We start from the raw sequence: 11,793 nt of genomic DNA on the forward strand, positions 1-11,793 counted from the left end.
TTAAAAAAATAAAACAAATACCTGGCAGACAGGTGATCTATAGGACTGGCAGGAAGCCTGGGTTAGCTTCTGTGTGTTTGAATTAGAAAATTTCAGGAGGGACTTCCCTGGTGGTCCAGTGGGTACTCCACGCTCCCAATGCAGGGGGCCTGAGTTTGATCCCTGGTCGGGGAACTAGATCCCACATGCATGTTGCAACTAAGAGTCCACGTGCTGCAACTAAAAGAAGATCCTGCATGCCACAACTGAAGATCCCATGTGCCACAACTAAGACCCAGCACAGCCTAAATAAATAAAATATTTTTTTTAAACAATTTCAGGACTCTAAAAAATGTGTCACCTAACATTTCTGTTAGGGCTTCTGTTCCCTCTTCTTGAAACCTAATTTACTCTGATTTTAGGAAGAATTCTGTAATATATGAAATCATGTCTTATTTCTGTTTCATTTTGGATAAAAGGTAATATCTAGGACATTACTCAAGATATGAACTTTGATTTTATTATCTCAATTATAGCTGCCTTTTGAGTGTTGGAACTATGTAATGTAGTTTTCACATGCTATCTCCTCAAAAGAATTTCATGGGGTGAGTAATGGATGATATCCATATTTCACAGTAAGCATAAGGACTTAATGAGTCCAGGTGGTTTGCTCAAGTCCTAACAGTAAAAAGTGTTGGGGCCAGAACATAAACCCAAGTCTCTGACTCTAAAGCCTACTCCTTTCTCTAGCATTTAAGGCCCAGGTTTCTGGGCCAAGCTGGTCTTTTGCAATTTCTGTCATTGACAGAAACTTTAAGCAGGCTCTCAATCTTTTTATCAGGTTCACTCTCAATACCTGAAAATAAAGTATCTGTCCCACATTCTTTGACACTTCCCCCTCCCCCAGCCCAGTGGGATGCTTCTCCCAAGACTAACTATACAAAAATGAGTAAAATGTGATTTCATTAAATACCCTCAAAATAGGAAAGAGGGCTATATTTAGATTTGTTTCTTTCAACTTTTTCTCATTTCTACTTTAGGGTTTTTCTCAGCAATCTCTCTAATATGGGTTTATTTCTCTAGGAGTCTGTTGTTAAAAAGAATTTTAAATAAAATTTAAAATCGTTTCTCAAAGATGAATGATGATTCTTAGCAAATTCATCCACATGCTCTAATTAATGGGAAGTGGGGGGAGGGCAACGTGCATGGGCGAGAGGACACAAGCTCAGCCTCCACCATTAGTATGTTACTGGAATGTACAGCTTGTCCCATTTGCCTGAATGTTTAATTTGTAAGTAGAATGCGCTCCCTTCTCTTTTTCCTCATTGATTCCACATAGAAAATGGTTAATTATTGAAGCTTTACAATCGCCAAGCTCAAAGCCTGACAATATAAAATTTTATCTGCAGTGCTTTAGAAAGTAGAACTATGTGGGCTTTACAGGGCCTTCCATTCCCGAGATTCTACGATTCATCCTCTCTGGCAGACACAATAAGCAAAAAATCCCCAGCTCCAAGTCCCCCATCTGAAAAGAAAACCAGCGCGCGTGCTCCTTACTCAGGGCAACGGGGCCCTCAGCCGGTTGCCAGTGCGCCTGCGTGCCGGGATCCGCCTCGCCCGGTCTGCGGGCGGGAAGCCCCCCCACCCCCGAGAACCCGGATGGGACCCGGCGCGGCTGGAGCGGGGGACGCCGCGGGCGCTGCTGTTTCACCGCGCCCTGCAAGGTCCTGCTCGGGAGTCGGACACGAGGAACCGCCACCTAGACTGGTTCCAGCGCCCGGAGGCTGGGCCCCAGCCTGAGCGGAGAGCGAACTGGAGCCTGAAACGGGCGCCTAAAAGAAGCCCGAGCATCCCTTGGGCCTGCTCCTCTGGCTAGGAGACGGCGGGTGGAGACCGAGCAGAGTCTTCTTCCCGCTCCTCCGGCGTCCTTAGCTCGCCCGGGCCGCCTCCTAAACGCTCCGTCCTTATAATACACCAAGAGTTCCTACCAGTTACGAGCTGGTGTTGTTTACATGCATTCTCATAATTAAACTTCCCAACAGCCCTGTAAGGTAGGTACCATTGTCCTCCCCGGTTGAGGGACTTAAGCTTGGACAGGTCCCAGCCTAAGTGACAAAGGCAGGATCCCAGGCGTTTGCCTCTGGCGCATTTGCTCAGCTATTGCATTCCCGTCCCTTCTCTCCTGGCTTTTGCTCTTAACGATGTAAAATGTAATGATTCAATCCTCTGCCTCCCTGGACACCGACACCTACCATGGACGGGCATAGGCGGTGGCCAGGTACAAGTTGGATTGTGTTTGGTTTGGGGTTTTAGGTTTACAACTGCACTTTAGTGTTGTCACTGCTGAAATAGATGTTTTAGCCTTCCTCAGGTATTTCCGTTATGTTAATGTTCACTTGTAACTGACTTTTTTCTCTAAATTGTGATGCTTTTTCGTATCTACCCTTCATAAATTTGCAAAACATTTTACTCTGTTACATCTGGTCTTTCATTCTGCCTCTTCAGATAGCTTTCAACAAACTCTCAAAAGAATCATTCTAAAAACTAATTATGTCTATCTTAATAAGTAAACCTTTTTGATTATTTTACTGTTTATTATGGAAATTTTCCAGCATACATAGAGTGAGAATGGTGTAATGATGTGTACCCATCATCCAGCTTTAGCAGTTACCAACTCAAGGTCAATCCTGTTCTGTTTCCACCCTAGTGTGTGTGTGTGTGTGTGTGTGTGTGTGTGTGTGTGTGTGTGTGCTGAAGTACTGTATTTCAAAGGAAATCCCAGACATCATTTCACTTGTAAATAACTAAGTCTGTATCTCTAACACTTGTAAATAACTAAGTCTGTATCTCTAACAAATGAAGACCTTTTTTTAACACAACCATACCATTATCACAGTTTCAGTTAACAATAATTCCTTAATAGGGGATGCTTTTTTAATGTTTACATATTTTAGGATATTGTGATTGCTAAATACCACAAAGGAGCAAGTGAAAATTGTGAGTTTCTAAAACACAAGAAAGCCTCCTGGGCAGTAAGTTCATCTTTGAGGGTCTTGAAAATTCTTGCTACCTATTCTCCCTTTTTGAGGGGGATGGAGAAGAATACTATAATTGAGTTTTTCTAAAAATTCTTTTCCAAACAGGTTAATCTTCAATCAGAATATACTTGAGCAGCATAGTCAGAGAGGGGAACAATGGACTCTAAACTCATCCTATAATGATTTCTAGTGAGAAATCATTTGAAGTAAAGCTTTTTCCTTCACTCCCTCTGTTCCCCAAAATATACATAACAGAATACAGAAAGATAAGCATTTTTTATGCTTATGTCATCATTTTGTTATCAGTTAGGCGAGGTTCTAAACACAGTTGGCCCATAGACTCATCACTTGATAAAGGAACGCTTAAGATCAACTCTAAACTTTAAATTGCCTTTACTGACTGGCAGACATCTTCCAATTTTAAACTGACTGACGACAACCATATGGCAGATCAACTTACTAGTTACATAGAAGTGCATTTTACAACTAGTCATTCTTGGCAGAGCCTCTAGAAAGCTAATGCCTTAATATTCTTGGCTTACTTAACTGTGTTTTTTTTTAATGGCCAAAGTGGGCATTTGGATTTAAATGTACTCCTGTTACATTATTTCAGCCACATTCTGTGGCACAGAACTCTGGAAATTTAGGGGATCACTTATTTACGTGGGAGATAGAAAGGTTTTCTAAGGTATATTTGAGTCTACCTGTGGATCACACCTTTACTCATTGCTCAGGAGGGAGAAAGAAAAAAAGGCATGTCTTTCTTTTTAGGTCCCTCAACTTACTTTCTTCTTTTTTTTTTTTAATTTAAATCTTTTTAATGTTTCATTTATGACTTTTTTTTAGTTTTTATTGGAGTATAGTTGCTTTACAATGTTGTGTTTCTGCTGTACAACAAAGTGAATCAGTTATACATATACATATATCCACTCTTTTTTTAGATTTCCTTCCCATTTAGGTCACCACAGAGCACTGAGTAGAGTTCCCTATGCTATACAGTAGGTTCTCATTAGTTATCTGTTTTATACATAGTACTGTATATATGTCAATCCCAATCTCCCAATTCATCCCACCCTCCCTACCCCACTTGGTAACCATAAGTTTGTTTTCCACATCTGTGACTCTATTTCTGCTTTGTAGATAAGTTCATCTGTACCGTTTTTCTAGATTCCACATATAAGCAATATTATATGATATTTGTCTTTCTCTTTCTGACTTCACTCTGTATGACAGTCTCTAGGTCCATCCATGTCTCTGCAAATGGCACTATTTTGTTCCTTTTGATGGCTGAGTAATATTCCATTGTATATATGTACCACATCTTCTTTATCCATTCCTCTGTCGATGGATATTTAGGTTGCTTCCACATCCTGGCTATTGTAAATAGTGCTGCAATGAACATTGGGGTGCATACATCCTTTCGAATTATGGTTTTCTCCAGATATATGCCTAGGAGTGGGATTGCTGGGTCATATGGTAGCTCTATTTTTAGTTTTTTTAAGGAACCTCCATACTGTTCTCCATAGTGGCTGTACCAATTTACATTCCCACCAACAGTGTAGAGGGTTCCCTTTTCTCCACACCCTCTCTAGCAGATTTGTAGATTTTTTGATGACAGCTATTCTGACCAGTGTGAGGTGAGGTATAGTTTTGATCTGCATTTCTCTAATAATTAGTGATGTTGAGCATCTTTTTGTGTATTTTTTGGCCATCCATATGTCTTTTTTGGAGAAATGTTAGGTCCCTCAATTTTCGTAAGAAGTTGTCATCAACTCAGAAAACATAATTGCCTGTTGAAGCATTTAGTGTTTACTTAGCAACCTAGAATATCAGTAAGCTAGGAATTGGCCCGAGGATATGTTTCATTTCTCTAAATCTGTCTATGTACTAGGATGTGTATCAGAATCACCTGGACAGCTTTATTTTAGATTCTTTTGTCCTACTTTTGGAGATGATGATTTATTAATTCTGATGTGGTATAGGGACATGTATACTTTCAAAGGGGCTCCCAATGATTGTGATAGGCATCTCTTGTTAGAGATTACTGTTCTAGGTACTATTCATAAGACTTATCTAAAATACTTATTTAGAATACAGATTTGGGGCCCCTACTCCAGAGCTAGGGAATCAGAATATCTCAGGGTGGGGTCCAAGAATCTGCATTTTCACAAGAGACTTATATGATTCCTCCACTCACTAAACTAGAGAACCACTGCCTTCTACATCCTGTCGTACTGTAATTAAGGCTTTTCTTCTATGAGAGAGCTTTTTCTGAAGTTTCAGTAACAAGAATAGTTGTGTTTCTCCTGAGCAACTTGTTTTGCTTTTTTATATGGACAGTGTGAATCATGGACTGATAGTGTGTATCCTACTTCTGTGTCAAGGGTGGCTTGGTCAGACCTGTTTGAAATTCTCTGCTTAAGTTGGAGTCAAAGCCACTCAAGGATCAAATAGTTTTATAGACCTGTTTAATCCTTAACTATTAGAAAGAACTGGCCACCATGTCAAACTCTGCCCTTCCTTACAGTATTTAGTGAATTACTCCCTTCTCTATTCACTAGTTCATAACTGGGGGTGTGCATACATCCTTGGCATAAGATGCAAAGAAGGGGGTGGTAGTGAGATGCCTTTTCTGGGGATACAAAATGTACCAGATTTGTTTGGAACATACATCATTGAAAACAAATTAAGCCGTAACTGCAATTCATCAATAGAGAATTTATGGGTAATCACAATTTGCATAAGCCCTAATCTCTCGTATATAACTTGCTGGCAAGGTATTTATTCCAGGGCTTTAGCTGTGAGTTTGCTAGGTTTAAGTTGGGCTGTCATGCTGTCATGGCTTACTTTGAATTGACATGTTGCAGGATATTTCTTGACATGTACACAGATGACAGGATGGCATGTGATGTGCCTTTGTTTTAATTCAGTTAGCCACTGGTTTTTAATGTCTGGGTTATATTTTACTTCCAAAGCAAAAAATCTGCGACACCTCTGGAATACTACGTGAGAATTTTGGGGTGCCATGTCGAAGAAACGCAAATGGGACGATGACTATGTTCGTTACTGGTTCACCTGCACAACGGAGGTTGATGGAACTCAGCGCCCACAGTGTGTATTGTGTAACTCTGTATTTTCAAACGCTGACCTCCGACCATCAAAACTGTCTGACCATTTTAACAGACAGCATGGTGGTATAGGTGGGCACGATCTCAATAGCCTGAAACATGTGCCAACACCATCTGATCAGAGTGAAACCCTGAAAGCATTTGGAGTTGCATCTCAGGAGGATACCTTACTACAGGCATCATATCAGTTTGCGTATTTATGTGCCAAGGAGAAGAATCCTCATACAATAGCTGAAAAATTAGTGAAACCTTGTGCCCTGGAAATAGCACAAATAGTTTTGGGACCAGATGCACAAAAGAAGCTTCAGCAGGTATCCTTATCAGATGATGTGATCCATTCTAGGATTGATGAAATGAGCCAGGATATCTTACAGCAAGTTCTAGAAGATATCAAAGCCAGTCCTCTTAAAGTGGGTATTCAGCTTGCTGAGACAACAGACATGGATGACTGCAGTCAGCTAATGGCATTTGTGCGATACATAAAGGAAAGAGAGATCGTAGAAGAATTCCTGTTCTGTGAACCATTGCAGTTAACAGTGAAGGGAAAAGCTGTGTTCAATCTGTTCAGAGACTTCTTTTTGAAGCATAAGATAGCACTCGATGTATGTGGCTCTGTTTGTACTGACGGTGCCTCTTCTATCCTAGGAGAAAATTCAGAATTTGTTTCCTGTATGAAAAAAGAGGTACCTCATATCGTGATCACACATTGTTTGTTGAACCCTCATGAACTTGTTACAAAGACACTGCCTACAAAACTGAGGGATGCTCTTTTTACTGTGGTGAGGGTAATAAATTTTATCAAAGGGCGAGCTCCAAATCATCGCCTGTTTCAGGCTTTTTTTGAAGAAATTGGAATAGAGTATAGTGTTCTCCTTTTCCATACTGAAATGAGGTGGCTTTCCCGAGGCCAAATACTTACTCATATTTTCGAAATGTATGAAGAAATAAATCAGTTTCTTCACCACCAAAGCAGCAATTTAGTTGATGGCTTTGAAAACAAAGAGTTTAAAATTCACCTAGCATACCTTGCAGATTTATTCAAACACCTAAATGAACTTAGTGCATCTATGCAAAGGACTGGAATGAACACAGTATCAGCTAGAGAGAAGTTGTCTGCTTTTGTTAGGAAGTTTCCATTTTGGCTAAAACGAATTGAGAAAAGAAATTTTACCAACTTTCCTTTTCTTGAAGAAATTGTTGTTTCAGATAATGAAGCAATATGCATTGCAGCTGAAATAACAGTGCACCTGCAACAGTTGAGCAACTTCTTCCACGGATATTTCTCTGTTGGAGATCTTGATGAGGCAAGTAAATGGATACTGGATCCATTTCTTTTTAATTTGGACTTTGTTGATGATGGCTATTTAATGAAAAATGATCTTGCTGAATTACGAGCTAGTGGCCAAATCCTAATGGAATTTGAGACAATGAAGCTTGAGGATTTCTGGTGTGCTCAATTCACAGTGTTTCCAAGCCTAGCAAAGACAGCTCTAAAAATCCTTATACCGTTTGCAACTACATATCTTTGTGAGTTGGGATTTTCATCACTCTTGCATTTTAAAACAAAGTCCAGAAGCTACGTGACTATGAGTGATGACATCCGTGTGGCTATTTCAAAAAAAGTTCCTCGTTTCTCGGACATCATTGAACAAAAACTACAGCTACAGAAGTCACTGTAAGCTGATAGACTTTTTCAATGTATAATTTTTAATATATTCTTAATTCCATTGTAAAATTAAGTTATAATTCTGTCTCTTTTATATTTATAATATACCAAATCCTTTAAAAGTTTAGCATTTTTAACTTTTAATTTTCACGTGAGATGTGAAAATATGTTTTGAGAATAAAAGCACAAGCAGCAGAAAAGATTAAGTGCTGCTGATACATAGAATTCTTCTAAGTATGTTTAACCTTTTGATGTGATACATAAAAAAAGACACTCGAGCACTACAATATCCAAGCTAAATGGTACAATAGGCTACGAATAGAGCCAAGAGAAAAAGACCTCCCAGAACATGCATCTCATGTTAAAAGTCAAAGGATGAAATGACAGACTGAGTCCTCCCATGTCCTTGAGGGCTGTTTTGGGGAGGTTAATGAAATCAGAAGAGGATTATGAAATGTTATAGTGAGAGAAGGGATGGCCCTAGTTAATGTAAGATTTATTTTTAAATGTATTCTTTGGAGTTAGTCTCACAATGTCCATTCCTCTTAGTTCCTATGCTCTAAATTCCATGACATTAATAAACATCCTAATATCCTGTTAGTCACTCTTTGTCTTCTTTTACATTACATCCAGACTCCAAGTCATCAGGGCTGCTGAAGAGGAGATCCCAGAGCCCTATTTGAGAGATTCTAATTTAACTGGTCTGGACAAGATCAAGGATCTTCATTCTTAACCAGCTTTCCATATGGTTCCAATGGATACTTTGGTCCTCTCACCTCATCTTATTTTTCCTACACTTATTTTTCCTTTACCCCAGTTGCCTCACTTATTTTACACCTTATGCTGTATGCATTTTTCTAAGATAGTTCAAAACTTTTGAATGGATCAGAATATAAATACTAAAGAAATTGACATGAAGTCACTGTAGTAATTCAGGGCCACCAAAAAGCTCCCCATGGGAATCTAGGTTAATATACTTTCCTGGATGATAATTTGGCTAGATTTATTTTTAAATGTGAATAAACTAACATTTTTTATTTCAAAATTTAATGTTTTATCCAAGTACAATATGCTCAAGGCTGGAGAAGAAATGAGCCCTATAATGAAAAGCCACAGTCCCCTTCCTACCCAGTTACCTTAACCATTTCTGCTTTAACATTTTATGGTCCCACCCATATATCTAAGTAATATGATACCAAATACATAGGCCAGTTTTGATTTATCAGATTTAGAAGTTATGTGTTGACTCCTCTAGATAATAGGTAAGGACTGAATTTATAAAACATCCATGTCCTCTCCTACTACTTCCAATTTTTTTGTTATCATAGTACTAATTTTCATTCCTCTTGATGCTTCGTAGCCCTTTGATTGAGGATTTTTCCTCAATTTACCTAGGAATTTATCACATGGAAAGAATCAGGGGTATCCACAAAGTTTATAAGGTGGGTAATCATAGCACTTTTGAAATTTTTTTTTAAACTTGAAGGGGAATGAAGTCCAACTATCAAATTTAGATGCCACTTGAGTACACAAATTGAATTTTATATTTCCTACACAAAACTAAACTTTATCACTGTCCATCAAAATGCTTTATCAATAAATATAAATACATGCCTTCTTTTCTATAAAAATATAGTTAGAAAATGTAAGTCCTAATTTTTCCCAGTATAATCTGACATCAAGAGCAGTGGAGGAAATTTCCAAAGCTAATACAGGAATAAATCTGGAAGAGTATGTATAAAGTTTAATATGTATCCATATCTAAAGATAGGAAGGAAGTAGGAATGGGAGCAAGGGTATGAATGAAGCCTGGGACCTAACAATACAATAGCAAGATTAGGATGAAATGCCAAAAGCAAACGACCCGAGATAGCCAGTCTTTTGTTAGGTCCACTACAGTTTTCTCTTAGACTGAATTCATTAGTTTCTGCTCTGAAACAAAAACCCAAAGGACACTTTAAAGGAAATGGCTAACCGAGTTTTTAATTCTTTTTCAAATTCTACAGCAGTTCATTTTCCCCTGATCAAATGAATGAGACTGCTGTGTCTGATAAAATGAAGAGGAAACTTAGATTTTTTTTTTTAATTTAAAAAATCTCCCACAGTGGTACATATATTGCCATATATAAGTCCTATGTGTTCGTTTCTTTTTCTTCCAAGGAAGACATAATTGTTTTTCTTATATTTTCATAATATGAGGTCGTTGATAAATTGCAAAAAGGAGTCAAAACAGTATAAATAATAATCTTTATGACCAGCAGATGTCACTCTCAGTGCATGACTGGTTGAAAGCAAACTTACTCTCATTACAGATTTTCCCAAATACCTGATTTTAAACATCTCTAGAAAAGGGATTAGTAGCTCAAATTAAAAATGCCCCACCTGAGCCTCTGGTGGTGACAAAATTGGTGACAACTCTCATGGAGCCAATAACTACCAGCCTGCAAGAAATCATTGAGAAACAGTGGGAAAGAGAAGATAAAAAGGGCTTTTTGCTTAAAACTGATTTGACCACGTGGATTTTTGACATCTTGGCTGCTTTCCTAAGCCACCAAAAGCCACTTGAAGTGAATGGATAGGTCAGTGTTTTCAGACAATCCAATGGGAATCAAAACCAAATAGACTTATACTTTTAAAGGGTGAACTTTATGATATGTAAATTACATCTCAGTTTTTTTTTTAATAGGGTCTGGATATTTATAGTTTAAACTATAGTTTATTTATAGTTTATTTATATTATAGTCTTTAGCATTAAATTATACCAAAATATTGTAAGCTTGGCTTTAATATCTACCAAGCATTTAGAAAAACTTGAAGCTTTCGAAGGCTACCTTAATTTGAAGGACTGTATAAGGTAATTGTCGAATTCATTGTATTTTGTACTTTATCTTCTGAGAGTACTTTCTGAGAACCTAAGGTTATTTCCCTTTCATTTCACAGTTTTGCTCTAAGTCTTACTCTAACACAGAAATGGATTCCAGTCCTGTCTCAGCTACTTACTAGCAGGTTAAACTCGATAGCCCTCAGCATATAGGAGTCAAGAGGTCTGGCAGACCAGTCATCTCTTATTTTGCCCTGCTCAGCATTGATTCAATCATTCACTTGCTTCTTTTAATAGCACCCTTATTTTTCTTTAAGGAACTTTCCTTACCACACTGTCAGTCTGTATGGCCCCATCCTGGCTAATTAGAGTCAGCTCCAGTACTTTGGTGGAATTAATGGGAAAGATGCTATACTTGCTAAACTAGCAGGATGTGAGTCTGGAGCTTCCAGTGATCAACCTTGCTGCCAGACGGTGAAGCCAACAGAGACAAAGCCAAGAAAGGGAAAGAGATTCCTTATGACATTGCTTCCACACCTAAATGCAGTCATACTTTTTTACTTTTCAGTTATATGGGCTAATTCCCTCTTTTGCAGTTTCCTGTCACGTGCAACCAAGAGACTTACTTCATATACTTGGTTTCCAATCTTACTTATTATGAATGGCTAATGGGAAAGTTTTGACTCCATTAATTTTACCGTGTGATTTTGAACAACTCTTACCTGTCCTGGGCCTCAGTTTTTCTCCCCTATAAGATGAAACAGACAAGTTTTCTCTAGAGAACCTTTTCATTTTTTTCTACAGGTCATATTTCATTCACTTAATTTTGGTGGTGTGACATAGTAGATAGAACCTTTCCTGGATATAAAAAGAAAAATAGACTTTTTGTTGTTTATTTTTTTGTTTTGTTTTGATTTTTTTTTTTGTAATGGCATCAGCTTGGTTTCTGGAGCAATCACAGTTCTATGTATCATTTCCTTCTACTATAATTTTGGAGACTTTCGCCCTTTATCAGGTTTTTTTATTCTGGTACTGATATTTATCCAGATTTTCAGGAGACCTTATCCCTAATGCTTTATTATGAAAGGTCTCAAATGTACCAAAAAGTTGGAAGAGTAATACAATGAACACCTATATGGCTGTTTTCTAGATTCAAAAAGT

The 11,793-nt window shown here is 38.1% G+C and overlaps 1 protein-coding gene across 1 annotated transcript; it reads left to right on the forward strand.

Annotated features, from left to right (window-relative positions):
* Nucleotides 1-1,670: 1,670 nt before the first annotated feature.
* Nucleotides 1,671-8,400, forward strand: FAM200C (family with sequence similarity 200 member C). The gene is made up of 2 exons (XM_060006818.1): nt 1,671-2,030; nt 5,993-8,400. The coding sequence occupies exon 2, from the start codon at nt 6,043-6,045 to the stop codon at nt 7,822-7,824; it is 1,782 nt and encodes a 593-aa protein (XP_059862801.1). The 5' UTR covers nt 1,671-2,030; nt 5,993-6,042; the 3' UTR covers nt 7,825-8,400.
* Nucleotides 8,401-11,793: the final 3,393 nt, after the last annotated feature.

Source organism: Delphinus delphis, chromosome 3, assembly GCF_949987515.2.
Source record: "Delphinus delphis chromosome 3, mDelDel1.2, whole genome shotgun sequence".
Classification (NCBI taxonomy): Eukaryota; Metazoa; Chordata; class Mammalia; order Artiodactyla; family Delphinidae; genus Delphinus; species Delphinus delphis.